Here is a 16,740-nt window from a genome sequence, read left to right as displayed (position 1 = left end):
GCAATACATTCAGTTCTGGGGAAGTGGTCAGAGCTCCAGGGACCTGGAAAGCCTGACCCTCGGGCTTTCCCTGATTTGAGACCTCTGTGGATCTAGCTTCTCCCTTCCCCTCCTCTGGGCTAAGGAACAGTCTGGCCATGGTACCCCAGGCAGACCCCTTCCTGTCTCTGGGTCTCAGATTCTTCTAGTAATGGCACAAGATAGTGGAAAGACTAACCAAGGGCTTGGGAAGCAGAGGTCTTGGGTCATCTCCTCCTCTCCCCTCAACCTCAGGCTTTTTCTGCCTTAGCTGCAAAATGAGGCCCACATCCAGGAAATATTCCTGAGGTGACTTACCGAGGTCATCAGTTGCAAAGGGCTCAAAATTAGAAGATGTAGACAAGATACTGGCATTATCGGCATCGTTTGGCTCGCTGATTTTACAGGTTTCTCTTTCAAAATTTTTCTCAAATGTTTCCTAAGATACAGAACAAAGAAAAATGCTCTGATTTCCAAAGGAACAAACCAGTTAATGTTAAGTATTCCTCCCAGCAACTTAGCTTTTATGGGTTTTCAGGGTTGGGAAAGAGTCCTTGAGCTTGAACCTTCTGATAGTGAAGCAACTCTGGTCTCACCGCTCTGCCGCTTCCAAATGCCACTGGGACATGGGAAACTTCAAAAAACTCTCGGAGTCTACTCTGATGGAACTCATTCGTAGCAAGGTATTTATGGCTGTGGGATGGAAGGACTATATCCCACAAAAAGGGTTTCAGGACCATCAGAGATAGTGGCCTGGCCCCAGAAATCCTCAGGAAGGCCTCAAAAGAAAATGCAGCTGGGTGGTCCAGTGGAGAGCCCTGGCCCTGTAGATAGGAGGACCCAGACACTTGATAACTTACTAGTTGTATGACCTTGGGCAAGTCACTTACCTTGCAACAATAACAACAAAATAAATGAATCAAAGGAAAAAAACCTGCTGTGATAGTTCTCAGGTATTAGAATACTCTAATCCAATCCACAAGCACTTACTGAACCCCTCATGCTCACAGCTCTGAACCCAGAGTCCCTGCTCTCAATAAGTTGGAGCCAGGAAAGGTCAGAACAGAACTGGGAGCAGAAGGAAGCCAGAAGGAGAAGTGAGGGAGGCCAGTGGGAAGAAAAGCTGCTCCCAGGTCATTGTGTGGGGCAGGAAAGTGTAGGACAGGGTCAGGCTAGGGAGGGATAGTGCTGGGGGAAGGTGTGAGGAGACTGCAGCAGTCAACGGGCCACTGGATCAGGCCAGGCAGGAGTAATGGGGGAGGATCTACACAAGGGTGCAATCATATATTAGAGGAGGGGTAGGAGAGGGGTGGGAGGGAGCAGGTGAGGACACTTGGGTTGTAAGCCCAAGAGACTGGAAGAATGCTGCTGGTGGCCTCCACAAAAATAGGGCTAGGAAGAGGAGACGGCTGGGGGTGGGGGGGCAAGACAATGAGTTCAATTGTTGAAAAATTTAAGGCTGAGAAATCACTTCAAGATGAAGGCAACTGGAGATAAGAGAATCGAGGATGGGACTCTGAGGTCAGGGCTGGACAAATCAATCCTTTTCAGACCACCCAGGGAAGTAGCATAAAGGAAAAAGATGGCCTCTGACAGAAGCCTCCGGGATCCCCACCAAGGAGAAGAGAAGGAGCGATGAGCGAAGAGTTGATCAGGTGGGAATGAGGCCTGAGAAGAGACCCCTGTGTCTGATAATGAGGAGCTGCTGGTCCCTGGAGGCGGGAGGTGGCTAGAAGCCAGAGAATAAGGAGCTGAAGAAGAGGGTGGAGGGGCATTCAGGAGCTAAGCACAACAGCTAGAAGGATGGCTGGATCTGGTGGCGGCTTTCTAAGGAGGAGGAGTCATGGCCATGCTTGTAGGCGGTAGGAAAGGTTGCCAGCAAGTAGGGAAAGACCAGACAAGCAAGTGGGGATGGTGAGGGAGGGGGCTGATGATATATTGGAGGAGAGAGGTTGTTCAGGGAGACAGAGGGCAGTATATGAGAAAGCTCTAAAACTGAAACAAAGACAGGAATTTGAATTCTGTCCTACAGCCCAGGAACTCTGTTCTCACCATCTTTTTAAATGTCTACAACACACGGGATTACAAGGGAAGTGAACTGTCCTGAAATGCAGGGATTAGGGTTTTTTTAGAAATCTGCCCATATTCAGGGCCCCAGAGGCAACAGCAAACTCCTGGTGCTGGCTGGGTCTGAAGGGTGAGGACAGAGGAGAGGGCCTGAGGGGAGAGAGGCTGAGCATCAAGGGTCAGGCTGGGTCAATGACTGGGGACCTGAGAGAAAGGGCTTGGGCAGAGTCTTAGGAAACCTTTGCAGGAGGAGCTGGCAAGAGACAGTGACAAGGTCGAGCAGGGAGGAGAACCCCAGAGACAACAATGTCATGACAACTGAGAAATGGAGACTATTCAGGAGTGGTGGAGAACGTGAGATGGAGCTGGAGTCCCAAAGAAAGGAAGCAATCAAGCAACTAGAGATGCTTCAGATACAGGGGGAAATTTTATAATGTGAAAACAAATCAATAAAAGCTATTTTTTAAAAAGAAATCATTAGGGGCAGCTAGGTGTCACAGTGGATAGAGCACTGGCCCTAGAGTCAGGAGTACCTGAGTTCAAATCCAATCTCAGATACTTAGTTACCTAGCTGTGTGGCTTTGAGCAATCCACTTAACCCCGTTTGCCTTGCAAAAACCTAAAAAAAAAAAATAAGAAAAATATATCATTGGTGAATTTGGACATAGCAGAGACTGAGCAGTGAAGTTAGAACTCAGACCACCCAGAACTGAAGGAGGTCTTTCAAGGAGAACAAGGCCAAGTGAAGGCTTCTGAAGGACTGCAATGAGCCCAGAGACAGAGAGAAGCTGAAGTGAAGAGGAGTGAAGGAAGAAGATGGAGGGAGTGATCCAGGGCTGGGGTTTGGCAGTGTAGCCAAATAGATAGAAACTTAGAGGGTTGAAGAGCACTTTACATAGATCTCATCTGAACCAGAATTAAAATAACTTCAAGGATCTGGAAAGTGAAGTCAGACCAAGTCCTTCATTTTAGAAGAGGAAAGAAGCTACAGCATAGGATAATGAACTGAACAGGACTGAAGGGGGGGGCAGAGCCACACAATGCTTTCTGCCTCATTCTCTCTCCCAGTCTTATCAAGTTCAGGGACAGGACCAAAGTGAAGAGGCCTGGGGAATAGCCAGGGATGGCACCTTTGAGGTCTGACCAAGTTCGGAGTGCTTCGTGGTCATTAGAACAAATTGTTCTCATCTAACCATTCTGCTGGGGGGGAGATTTCACACCCCAGCTCACTGATGGATTGTTGGGTATGAGGCCCCTCAGTTATCCTCATCCTAGTGTAGCCCATCTGCCAAGATGATTTATTGGGGGGTGGGGTGAGGGGGAGTGGTACTGATGCACAAGCTAGGTGAAGCTAGGTGGTGCAAGTGCAAGAGCACTGGACCTGAAGTCAGGATAACTTGAGTTCAAAACCAGCCCTCAGACAACTTATGATCTGGGTGACCCTAAACAAATCTCTTAACCTCATCTACCTCAGCTTCCTTAACTGTCAAAAAAACTGGAAAAGGAAATGGCAAACCACTCCAATATCTCTGCCAAGAAAACTCCAAAAGGGCTAAGAGTTGGAATAACTGATAACAGTTCAACGACAATAACAACAAAAGTTGGGCAAGTTATTCTTTGGGGCTCTAGGCCAGAGGGGGACAAATGCCTGGCCCCCACAACCCTCCCAAGTGCTGGTGAATCAAATTACAATGCCACAAAAGTCTGAGGAATGGAGGGATTGGAGGTTGCAGTAAGGGTGAAGAAGAGGTCTAAGAAAGGTGAGGAAGAGGGAGAAATTAATGACAAATAATAAAAGCTGATAAACAGTATGACTAGATCAAATCTTCTTCTCTTGGCCAACTATGTAAGATGTAGGGAATGAAAGTTTGGGCACAAGAACCTCGGTGTTCTGAGGCAGAGCGCTGCCCAAAGGGGCTGGAATGAAGAGGCCCTGGAGGAAAATAGAAAGCATAAAGCCAGAAATAGCAGCTAGGAACAGACCTTGAATACCAACAGAAGAATTTAGTTTTAATTCAGCACACAAGAAAGAGTGGCAGAACTATGGATAAGTCAACTAAGTCTGCCTGTGGGATGAGAGTCAGATTAAACAGGTGGGGAGGGGGAAAAGGGAAAGAGACATTAGAAATGTTTTCTTCACTTTTTTTTGATAGAAATAGTTCCAAGTTTTATATAGACTGTGTGAATGGCAATCTTCTCATTCTTTTTCTCTGTGGGTTTTTTTTTAATTTTTGCAAGGCAATGGAGCTAAGTGACTTGCCCAAGGTCACACAGCTAGGTAATTATGAAGTGCCTGAGTCTGGATTTGAACTTAGATCCTCCTGACTCCAGGGTCAGTGCTCTATCCACTGTGCCACCCAGCTGTCCCAGAATGGCAATCTACCAAAACTTTTAGTTTTGGGAATCTTGAAAATAATGCTTGTTAGGAAAAGAAAGCCAGTCCCATTGGGCTCCCATCTCTGGTCTCCAGCCTGCAATGCTTTTCCTCCTCACTTCGGTCTCTCAAGCATCTCCCCCTCTCCATACACTCTTTCCCAGTCTCCCTGCTCAGTTTTTCATCTGTGTAAGACGGGGAATTTGGACCAGTGTTCTTGCAACAGCCCCTGGCTCTAAAAATCCTCAAGGGCCAGCGCACGAAGGTTCTTTCTGATTTGGAGAGACCATTTGCTCATATCTATAGCACTAACTCCAGTGGGTCAATGGATATAACTTCCAGAAGTAATTTCAGTTCTAAAGTGTTGACAAGTCTCTTTCTGACAAGAGAATGACTGCAAATCAACAAGAGACTCCAAATTTAGGCTAAAAAGGGAAATGTCCATCCAGAGGCTAGTTGCATGTAATATAAAACAACATATATTTGAGTATATTCATGAAGTAAAATTGGTTGGTGCCAATCTGTTATAAAAGGAAAACACACCTCCCACTGTATTAAACATTAATAGCTTACATCATCAGTAGTGGCAAGACTTTCACTGGGAGTAAGTTCTGAGTTCGAGGCTATCCAAGTAGCAGAATTCACTGATTTGGCATTTTCACCTTCTTTTTCATTAGTCTCAGAAATATGCCTGTTGACTATGTCCTAGACAAAAAAATAAGGCAGTTAAATTACTTATAATAAAAACTATTCCTAGTAAGCAATATTTTTAAAAATATTAAATAATGCTTCAGTGTGTGTATATATATATATATATATACATATATATATATATAATTTAAATGTAGCAGCCTTTTTAAAATGGAGACAACTGAGGCAACCTAAGGTATGAAGTTACCTTTACAGAAGAGAATTTACACTAAGGGCCAAGATGCTCCACTACAGCACACTCTCCAAAGTACACAAAGGCAGTACTGAAGCAGTCAAGCAGACACAAAGAACGGAGAAAAGAAGGAAAAGTACAACGATCCACAGGGGTGTCTCAGAGCCTAGGCTGAGCGCAGCGCGAGGCTCTTCTTTACCTGAAGTGCATATAGGGTCCTCTGTCTCAAATAGTCTGTGTTAAGTAGCTGGAGTTCATGGAAAAGCTCAATGAGAAAATGAGGACGGGATTCATTTTGAGAAATCAGCGTTGCTACTTCAGAATAAATAGTATCTCTTAAAGCTTCAAACATAGAAAAATCACTTCCAGTTTCTGGAAGACAGAAAAGATCAGACAATCAGTATGGATGAACTGAGTGACACTTCCTACTAGAGACTAGGTCCTTTCACGCTCTTCAGAGACCAGGGAGTTCCTGAGTGGGGAGGCATTTTTCAGGATAAAGAAAACACTGAAATGACAAATGAGCTGTCAGAAATCTTAGTGGTCAACATAGTGAAATACAGTCTCACAAATGATTTACATCACACTGAAAATGGGTCAAATCTTACTTTCCCACAGTTTTGGGTATTTTCAAACAAAATTTAATAGAAATTATCATCAGTACAATCATTGAGACAAAATCTGCATATGCAAATATGCTGGTTTTCTGCAGGTCTGTCCCAGAGAGCTCAGCAGAGAAATCATTTATTTTTGGGGAGGTGATGGAACTACATACACATCAGCTCTTCCTGGAGAAGCAACAAAGTCATCCCTAGAATCAAAGATTTTTTGAGCTGAACCACCTCCTTTTAAATTGGTGGGAACCAAGGGACTTGACCAAAGTCCCATCTAACTGTGGAAAATGTAGTATTGTCCTTTCTGGCTTTCCACATACACATCCACCCACTCACACAATAAAAGGTTCAGATCTTATTTCATTAGTGATAATACCTTTATTTTTTAATCTCAATAATTACTTTTTATACTACCATATAGGTCATGTGTGTGTGTGGGTATGTGTGTGTAAGGACCTGTGCTTTTTCCCTTATTCCTCTTGGACTTGGAATTCTGGGGAGTCAAGAGAGGGGAGGAATGTAGTCCTCTGGATCCTGAAGGTGGAGCTTCCTGTGGCTCTGCTCACTTATTCCCTGACTTTCCTGAACATTAAACAGCCTCTTCCCCACTGAAGTATTCCAAGCCAGTGAGTCTCTAGTTTCAATGGAAGACTGACACTTCAAGAAGCTCTCTGGAAGTTTGTGAAAGCTGAAACTGGAGTTTGTTGTGGACATCTATGGGAGACATTACTAATTAATGTCTAGGATTTGGGTGCCTCAAGAAATAACCACAAAGCAAATAACAAGGAATTAGAAATAGCTCTAAATTCTAATTTCTGGAAAATGGTGCTTTTAATGCTCCACAAGGACAAGATAAATAACTCAAAAGCCACATACAACACTGCTCAAAACATCACCTTGAAAATCACACCCCTGTGCACACACTTACATACCCACACCATCCTTCTACCAAGTAAAAGTTGATAAATGACTAGTAACTCTAATCAGAAAATTATCGGATTCCTCAAACAGCAGATTATTTTTTTCCAAATTTTTTTTGGTCAAATCCTAGCCCCCAGATACATTCAACTATACACCTAAAGTGGAGAGTAAATTTATAGCAGTGAGCTTGTGAGAATTTAGGACAGAGACCCCCCCCCCCCAAATGGAAACTAAGCAGTTGGTGCATTCATTACCTGGTGCTTCCTTGCCTGCATTTCTGTTAGACTGCTGAAGGATTCTCCTAGCATGTGCTGTAGGGGAAAGGGGGGAGGGACAGACAACGATGAACACAAAGTGTGTGTGAGGAGGAAGGAAACACAGGGTTTATCTGCGAATCAAACAAAACAGAAACTCTCTTTCAAGCTGTTTTTGAGACCAAAGGAAAAGCTTTATTTTACAGAGTTACTCAATCTGAATTCTTTCACCAGATATGGGTAACCACCCTCTCTTAAAAGTTCCTAAAGCTCCAACCCATAGAACAGTGTGATTTGACCTTCTATGTTTTGGGGGGGCCAAGTCAACAGGAATTCTCTTTCCCAAGCCAAGGAAGAGGAAATTTTCCCTCTGCTCATCTGGAAACCCTCTGCTTTGGTCAGCCTCAAAGAGGCATCTAGCCATCTAGCCTGGCTAGTCACAGTGAAATGCCAAACACAGAATGGAAGGATCATTTGGGTCAGGTGCCTTCAAGAAGAGAACCATCGTGTCTTGACTATGGAAAGGACTTCTGGGGGCCTCTCTCTGGAGTTGCCCATTATCTGCTTGAAGCCTCCTCTCCTTGAAGCTCCCTCCCACTCTAGACAATCCTAATGGTTTGAAAGCATTCCTCACCTCAGAACTCTGTTCCAATCACTCCCTTTCATCTTAGTTCTGTTCTCTGGCATCCAGCAGAGGAATCTAATCCTATTTAGGTTGGAAAGCTCTCCAAATCTTTGAAGACAGCTTTTCTGCCCCACCACTCTCCTCCTCTTTGTCCCACTAAGCTCCCCTGATCTAGCCACATTCCACTGGGCATGATCTCACACTGAATGTGGTCCTCCATCTAGGGTCTGGCTGGGTCTTGCAGAGGATGGCAGGACCACCACCTCCCTAGTCCTGGGCTCCATAACTCATCCAATGCAGCACAGGCCTGCAGTTTTCCTGATGGACACATTCCCCTAGGGATGTCAATGACGAAGATCACAGCAGACCCACATCCCCAGGGGTTATTCCAGATGGATGATGCTTTAGCCACCTCTTTCCCATCTCATACTTCACACCAGTTCTTTGCTTCTTACATAAAATGTGGGTTATACTCACAATTTTATGATCCTTAAGGGAGGGAGCAATAATTTATCATAATAAATACGTTTTAGTTGAGGAATCTACCCTTGTTAAAATGGGAAGATCCACAGGTATTACACACTGCAAATGTTTTAAGACTTCTTCAAAGAACTGAGCAGTAGTGCTGACTTTTTTTAATGCTCTCTAAAAACACTCTTTGTCATAGAGCTCTCTAGAAGGGGGAAGGGATGAATGAGATACTATGGTGATGTAAAAAACAAAAAAATTAATGAAAACTTATTTAAAACAACTGAATGGAGGGGTGGAGAGTAGTGCTGAGACCCATATTATATTGTGGCTAGTGATGGAGAACTCCTTGATTTGGACGGATGGCCATGTTCTTTGCTGCAAGAAGTAGAACCGCTAATCATTTCTTGACAATTGATAATTCTACCCTTCCAAAGGTAGAGGAAGAAATGAGGAGACCACCACTCTGGCCCAGATTCTTACTAACAAGGAGGGACTGGCCTTGAAAAGCTAGACAAGGGCTTACACAGAGATACTTAAAATTTCCTAAATGTTAGGAAAGCAAATTTGAGACAATTCAGGGAAAAGATAGGAAGAACTTGCTTTGCCCCTTGCTGGCCCTGTGCCCATGAGTAAGCCACACAGAATGTGGTGAGGACCTGGAGCAATTCTCTAAGGCTGGAAGGTTCAGAATTGGAAAGGGATTTCCCTCCCTGGGATTTCCCTACACTAGTGAAATCACATCCATTGAGGAGAGTAGGAGGAAAATCCAAGAAGGAAGCGGTTGACAGATTAGAAGAGAGCTCCTTTTACTCTAACTAGAAAGAAAGAAGGGCTGGCATCCAAAATAAGGACACTGAAAAAAGAGCTGCCCTTGACTGAGTTAAGTTACCAGGATCATATGCAGTACAATGACAGGTAAGAGAAGAACTAGCAGGTGATGGCAGAACTGCTGTCAGAGATCACGTTAGTGAGGTCAAGGGTGTTGGTCCCAAAGTGGGCACTAGCATCATTCACAGCAGCCTCTCCTTCCCAGATGGGGAGCAGTCAGAGAAGGGCCTCCTTCCCTTTTTTTTAAAGTCTCAGCATACAGCAGTCTCTTAACAAATGCTTGCTGAAGGGATGACTTGAATGCCTTTGCCACGAAGTACAAGGATACATATTCTCCTCACTTCTGACACCATACTAGAAACACTGGCTATAGATAAAACTGGGGAAAAGATAAAAGGCATAAATGCTCGCAAAGAAAAGACAAAATGATCTGTTGGTGGGTAACATGAGGATTTACCTAGAAAACCCCAGTGAAGAAAGCTAATGAAAAGGATAAATAACTTCAGTGTAGTAGTAAATAAAGAAATCTCCCCAAATTAGCAGTATTTCTAGGCAGTACTCATAAAATACTGTAGAAAAATGCTAGGAAATACTGTATTCAAAATAACTACAAAATCCATAAAATGTTTTACTGAACTATAAAACACCGTCTTAGAAGTAAAAGAAGCAGCCTACTAGTAAGACATTCATTGTATTTGGGTCATGCCAACAGAATAAAAAAAGTGATTCTTTCATCTCTTCCCACACTAATTTAATACTATACCAAATTACTAAAGGTTATTTTATAGAAATAACAAATTTAAATTTTTATTTGAAGGACCAAAACCAAAAAATCTATAATCTTGAGGAGGAAAAATGGAAGGAAAAATACCCCAGGAATGAAGGGAACTTAACATTGGGGAGACCTAACATTATCAGATCTAAAACCAAAAGATGGGACAAAACATCATCAAAACAAACTGATCTGAATAAAAAAAGGATTAAAACATGGGACTAGATTAGAAATATCAAGATCTAGAAGGGATATAACACATTAGCCCAGTGTTCTTTCCAAGAAATTGAAATCCTGTGAAGATTTTGAGTCTGATACACATTGCAGCATAGCATTAGCACACACAAAAAAAGTTCAGACCAAGGACTTACACCACTCCCAACCATTGTTTGTCTGACCATAAACTTCATTAAGCATCCACTTAGATGCTAGATGCTGAGACCCCAAGAAGCTGACATTCTACCGGGAGAGAGGGGAGGCAATTTAAATCCAAGAGAGAGAGGTGAAGGCAGACCCCTTCGTTCCCAACATTAGAGTCCACCACACAAGCCTCTGAAGACGTGGCTAGAAAGCAATTCCTATGAAAAAGATCTGGGGGGCCAACATGGGCCCACAATTGACCTGGGGAGTTGAGTACTCTCCTGAGGGTCACTTTTTACAAAGGGCATGGGAGACAACCTGCTGAAACAACAGGGAAGATCAGGAAAAGAGGTGGCTTAGGGATGTCTGACAACTGTCTTCAAGTACTGAAATGCTGTCACCTGAAAGGACATTTGCTGTTGATGTTAAGCTAAGAAAAATTTGTGCCTTTCTTTTTGCCACCTTCTCTGAGAGGGCTCTGAGGAGGTGGGTCCAAGGCAGTCAGCTAATTTCAGAGATCCTGTCTTCTTTTCTTTTTTTTTTAGTTTTTGCAAGGCAATGGGGTTAAGTGGCTTGCCCAAGGCCACACGGCTAGGTAATTATTAAGTGTCTGAGGCCAGATTTGAACTCAGGTACTCCTGACTCCAAGGCCAGTGCTCTATCCACTACGCCACCTAGCCGCCCCCCCCCATCCTGTCTTCTTTTCAACTATTAGAGCGACACCTGACCCAGGTAACGAGCATTTCTAAAGCACTTCACAGACAGGATCTCATTGGATCCTCACCCCATGGCAGGGAGGTGCAATTAGGATTTCCATGTTGCAGCTGAGAAGATTGAGGAAGGTGAACTGACCTGTGCAGGGTTCACAGAGTCAGTAAGGGCTGGCAGTCAGTCCATGCTCAGTGTGCTGGCCATCTGGCTGCCTCTGACTACTAAGCTCCCTCTGTCTTTGAGAATGAGTTAGTGTGGCTTATTAGAAAGTTTTGGGACTATCTTAGAAGATATCATTGGAGAGCTGGGTTTGTCAAAGTTCAGAAAGGGAAGGGAAGGACTGTCAGCAGGACTTCTTCCACAACAGATCATGCCAGACCACATTTCATTCTCTTTTCTGACAGGTCACTAAAGGGCTCAATGGAGAAATGTGCACTTAAGGCTAGCAAAAGAGTCAAGGAAAGAGAGCACTGGTCCTGGAGAAAGTGGGCCTGAGAAAAGAGAGCCAGGTTGGCGCAGGTCAAGTCTTTGCCCAAGGTTATGTCAGGATCCAAGAGATCTCGAGATACCTGAGTCCTGGGGGGGTCATCTCACAAGATTATATATAATATGGATGAAGTGGAGGAGAACAGGAGTTCCAAAGATAGAGGTAGCCTGCACTGCTTTGACATAGAGCTCAGGGCTCAGGGTGGAGGAGGCTACAAGTTCAGGAGATGTCAGCTGAAAAACAGTGAATGGGGTCTCAGGAGGTGAAGGCCCCTTCAGTCAAACCAGACCACAGTGAGAAGATTGTGTGTAATATTGAGCACAACAGTTTAGAAAAGACTTCATTAAACTAGAGACGGTTCAGAGGAGGGCAGCCAGAAGAAGGAAGGGGTCCATGAGGATAAGAAGAAGGAAGGAGAGATGCCAACTTGGTAGGAAAGAGAAGATCTGGGGCCTGGGGAACCATAGAGAATAAGTCTTTTCAAATATCTGAAGGATTGCCATGTGCAAGAGACTTGTTCAGCTGAAAATTTCAATTTTTCACAAATAAGAACCATCCCAAAGTGGCACATACTGCTCCCAAGAGATCCTTGTCACTGGGTGACAAGAGGGTGCTGGATGACAACAGTCCACACAGGCTATCACACCTTTACCTGTGACTGCACTGGCCAACAGAATGTAAATTTTGAAACCTCCCCAAGATACCTTGTGGTTTATAGGCTAGATTTCTTTTTAAAGATCATGCTGACTTAAAACCAAATCACTCTGGCTCTCACTGACTGGCCAACAATAGATTCCAGTCCACTTGGTCATTGTTTGGGCCCAATGGAAGCAGAGTGATTATAAATAGCAATTGTTTCTGTTCTGGCCAGAAACCCTGAAGATCTTCCCTTTCCAGACTTGATTTTTTTTGACTAGGTAAAAGAGATTGTTTGTTGCCTCAGTCACACTGAGACCTGGGAAAAGACTTCAGTTTAAAAAGGCCAAGGTCTCCCAATCGTCCAGGGCTGTCTCCAGTTGTCCTGATTCTCAGCTGGCCACTGGACCCAGATGGCTCTGGAGGAGAAAGTGAGGCTGGTGACTTAACAAGACACCCCTTCACTCACATCCAATTCACATGCTTGTTCTGGAATCACTTCCTGAGGTCATGATTCAATTTGAGAATGAAGGACAAATGATGACAACTTACTGGGTACAGCACAGTGGGGAATTCTTTTTGGACAATATCTGGACAGGTTGGCTGCTCTTGGCTTACATAGCCTAGATTTACCAATTATGTTTGTGACCCAGGACAGGCCACTTTACCTTGTGGGCCTGCAAAATGAAGGGCCTGAACTAGATGACTCAAAGGTCTCTCTGATATCACACAGCAGCAGCTGCTGCTAAAACCAATATAGATTCAAAGCAGGACCACAGCAGCACTTGACCTCTCTCCAAACCTGGTCTCACTTGTCAGCACCTTCTTGGGAGGGAGGGAAAGATGGTGAAATGCTTGGGAAGCACCAGAGGGCATGTCCTTTGTGGGGAAGGTCTAATGATCAGTGAGCACCCTGAATTAGGAGCTGAGTGTTGCTTGCTGAGCATACGCATTTTTACATTGTCTAATGAAGCCGCCGAGATCTTTCTGTCTTAGATCCCAGGTTTAAAATTAGAAGAAAGTAAAGGATGCTTCTGAAAACCAAGGCAAGCAGACCCAAAGGCAGTTCTGCAGCTTCTGTGCCAGCCTGGTGAGGCAGGCGCTTCTTCCCACCTCCTTACCTGAGGACAGCTCTGTTGATCGACTATATTTTATAATTTTTTCCAGCTGTTCATGATTCTTTTTGCTGAATACTTTTGCTGGAACAGGCTCCTCGGTCTGGGCTGCATGCCTGTTCCTAATCTTGCAAGGCTCACAGGTACTAGACACACTGGCACTTTCATAGCCTTAAGTGAAAAAAGGGACAAGGGTTGCCATCAGGAGGGACTGGCCAACGGAGATCCAGGCACCTGGAGAGGCAATACTGTCTCAGAAGAGAAGACCTGGGGCCCCAAGGGTTAGGCAGGTGAGATCCAAAGACATGGGGAAGTGCTCAGTTAGTAGAGAATTTGGTAAGAGATTACAGGGAGGTGTGTGGATGGAAAGACTCTCCATCCTGGACGTCCTTTAAACAGTCCCAAAAGGGGTGGAGAGGACTCAGAATGCTCCTCTGGAGCCCCTGAGTTCCCCGAGATAGAGGCAGAGTGTAAATAGGATATTAGGTGGATTCCTGACTTGGATTTAGAAGGAAATTTTACTCCATGATCTTAAGTCAAAGCTTGTCAGAAGCAAAATGAAAATCTAATGAATGAAAATGATTCAATATCTGAAGAAAATCCACCCCCACAAGAGGGGTCCACATTGTGGCCCTGAGTCCTTCAGGCTGGATCAGCTCAGTTTCTCTATCTCCATGATCTACCTCCCCCTGTCCCTGCTCCCCCGACCCCCGTCCAGTGACACAGATCCACAGAGCCTCCTTTCAGGTCCTCTCGCCTCTCCCCCGATTATCCTCACTGTCTCCGGCCTGGCCTCAGCACCTCTAGTCTTTCTCTTTCCAGTTCAGCTTTCTCATAGATGCTACAATAAGCTTCTCTGAGACTTGGCCTTGAGAGCCCTTTCCAAACTCCCACTCTAATGCTGTTCCAGAGTCCAGACATTCAGCAACGGCCCACTGCAGTCAGCTGAGATAACCAGCTCTTTGCCCTTGCTTGGACAAAGGCCCTTTTCACCACTCCTCCCTCAAGGCCCACCTTCTATGCCATGATGGCTCCGGAGAGCCTCGTCAGACCCAGAGGGGATCCTCTTCTGTTTGGTCTGATTTGTTTACATGTTATAGAGCCTCCACTCCATTATATAATCTCTTTTTAGGGAGGCGAGGTATCATTTATCAGCACCTAATACAGGCTTAAGCATAAAAAGCGCTTCATAAATATGGGGAAAATTAAAGTTAATTCAATTGTTCTTACTGGGAATATTCATGATATTAATACAAAAGACAGTTGATGGGTTCATAGATAAAGAAGAGCTGACTATGCCAGAAGCTCACCAGAGCACTCCAATGCTCTCTTGTAAGGGAGAAGGGAGAGAGCCAGGGGAACAGAGGCAGGCCTGGGAGTCAGGCAACAGAGGGGTAGTGAGGAACTCAAGAAGTGATTGGGGAGAGAAGGATTTCATAGACACCCAAAGGACACAGGGATATCTCAGGTTGGCATAGGCAGAAGAGCACGAGATTGAGTAGTAGCAAACCAAACCCTGGAATCCTAAGGAAAGTGAAGGCTAGGTGGAGCAGAAAGAGAAAGAATGGGTGGAGGGGCTAGAGGTCTGAAGGCCAATACTGGCATTTCAAGCTGCCCTTCTCTTAGAATGACACATTGGGGAGGAAGGAAAGACCACCTTGTTTGAGGATCATGGGGGCCATAAAAAGGTGCTCAATTTGAAAAGGGATAGTCAATTGTTGGTCATCACCAAGAAGACTTCTGGTCCAGAGGTCATGGAAGGGGATCAGATGGAGGGGAGGACAAAGCTGGGACAGGGCCCATTATGCAGGTTTGTGGGTGACACAATGAGGATGGTGAGGGAGTGGCATGACTGAGCTCGGAGGGATGGGCTGGGAGAGGAGAGTTCATCAGGAAACAGCAGGGTGGGGGGGCTGGAGGGTCAGTGCGAGGGAGCAGAGGAGGTGTGAGACTAGAGTGGCCCAGGGAGGAGGAGGAAGAGGGCTTAGAAGAAGGACAAACATTTTGCTTGACCTTAGGATGGAGAGATTAGATAAAATGGGACTGGGAGAGAGGTGGACTGGGAGAGAGGCACACTGGGAGGTCCCACTGGAAAAATGGCAAGGTTTGGAGGGCTAATTTGTTTAAAGAATTTGGATTGGAATGTTAGGGTATTCAGTGTCACCATCTTACATCTGACCTACTGGATGTTTAAAATGTCAAGCACTTCAGTGTTAGCAAACACAATGTGGAGCCCTGGGATGGAGCAGCTCCCTCTGGCACCTCCCAGAACAGCAGCCTGCCATGACCAGGGCTCTCTATGGCTCTGCCAAAGCCCAGGGTCCCAGGGCCCAGCACTTACCAGTGTTCTTAGCTCTAGCTTTCAGCTGTGTATAAGTCTTCTTCTTGGTCTTGGACTTGGGGGTCTTGTCCTTGGAGGCCAGGCTGGCCTGTGCAGACGCCTTCCGAGTTTTGAACGTTTTGGTTACAGTGGTCGGGTCAACGGGGTCAGGCATGCTGCTGAAGCTCTCCAAGGACTCCTCATCAAACTGGTGTCTTCTCCGACTGGTGTCGAGCTGATTTGTGCGGTTGTTACTGGTGCTTTTCTGGACAGACACTGCAAATCCAGTCTTGCTGAACGGCTTCTCCAGACCACCTTCCTGCTCAAACAGCCATGCTGGTCTACTGTTTTCCACCTCTTCTTCAGCCTGCTTGGGATTTCTTAATGGAAAAAAAAAAAAACAACTTTTCACTTTGATAGGACTTCTCTGTTCTCTCCCATTTCCAGAGGCAACTCCTACTTTCCATGGAGAGGTGGACTTGGGGATGGGGTGGTAGAGGGTCACTTGGGGGCCAGCCACAAGAATTCTTCCACAAAATTATGCACTAGAAGCAAGGTGAAACCCCGAGTGGAGCTGTAAACCAGGCTTGTCCCAGGCCCCCGGACCACAAGAGCTTGTGCTTTCAGAGAGGAGTCAAGGGCTCAGGACTATCCTGCTCCTCTCCAGTCTCACCCACCCTGATGGTTATCCTGAACCTGAGCTGAGCCCCAAAGGGAGAAACCCACCACATGTGGGGGTACGCCCCAGAGCAGTCCATTATCACATGGAGGCTGCAAAAATTGAGGTGCTCCAACAATGTCTATGAATGACCAGATCAGACTGGACATTCAGATTCACCCCAAGAAGAGAGGACGTGTTCCTGGTACAGCTCCAGGGCTGGGGTAGCGAGGAGATCCTCGATTTTTATCTCTCAAACAGATGAGTAAAATCTGAGATCAACCTACAAAATTTGGGTGGCTGATTCTAGGTCAAGGCTGAGGAAAAAGAAAACCTGTCAGAGAGGAAGATGACCAAAAAGAGCCAGAAATACTTCTCTGTGCATGTAGATGAAAGATGGGATCTGTCTGCAAGATTTATTGTTGTAGTTTGGGCTAATTTTTTCGTTATTTTCTGGTTCTGTGGGCAAGACTTACTCTGTCCAACAGACTGTCTTATTCCTCTGGCCTTTTGTATTTTTGTTTTCCCCAAGTCCCCCTAACCTGGATCTCAGAACACCTTGGCTAGAACTTTTAAGTGGAACAGCCTTGTTTGGACACTTAGGACTAAGAAACCAAGCAGAACTG

The 16,740-nt window shown here is 45.2% G+C and overlaps 1 protein-coding gene across 21 annotated transcripts in view; it reads right to left on the bottom strand.

Moving 5' to 3' along the window:
* PCM1 (pericentriolar material 1) overlaps nucleotides 1–16,740 on the bottom strand; it is a 70,256-nt gene that overhangs the window by 13,629 nt on the left and 39,887 nt on the right. For 15 of the 21 annotated variants that reach the window (XM_074228205.1, XM_074228207.1, XM_074228203.1 and 12 more), the window contains 6 exons: nucleotides 15,478–15,836; nucleotides 13,143–13,307; nucleotides 7,132–7,188; nucleotides 5,542–5,714; nucleotides 5,033–5,164; nucleotides 337–457 (listed from right to left, as the gene is read on the bottom strand). In XM_074228205.1, coding sequence (XP_074084306.1) covers nucleotides 337–457; nucleotides 5,033–5,164; nucleotides 5,542–5,714; nucleotides 7,132–7,188; nucleotides 13,143–13,307; nucleotides 15,478–15,836 — 1,007 coding nt within the window. The remainder of the gene's footprint in view (nucleotides 1–336; nucleotides 458–5,032; nucleotides 5,165–5,541; nucleotides 5,715–7,131; nucleotides 7,189–13,142; nucleotides 13,308–15,477; nucleotides 15,837–16,740) is intronic. The other 6 variants (XM_074228208.1, XM_074228213.1, XM_074228222.1 and 3 more) reach the window with 2 other exon arrangements.

This window comes from Macrotis lagotis, chromosome 3 (genome assembly GCF_037893015.1).
Source record: "Macrotis lagotis isolate mMagLag1 chromosome 3, bilby.v1.9.chrom.fasta, whole genome shotgun sequence".
NCBI classification, from domain to species: Eukaryota; Metazoa; Chordata; class Mammalia; order Peramelemorphia; family Peramelidae; genus Macrotis; species Macrotis lagotis.
The sequence above is the reverse complement of the archived record's forward strand: the minus strand, read 5'-3'. Positions and strand labels throughout refer to the sequence as shown.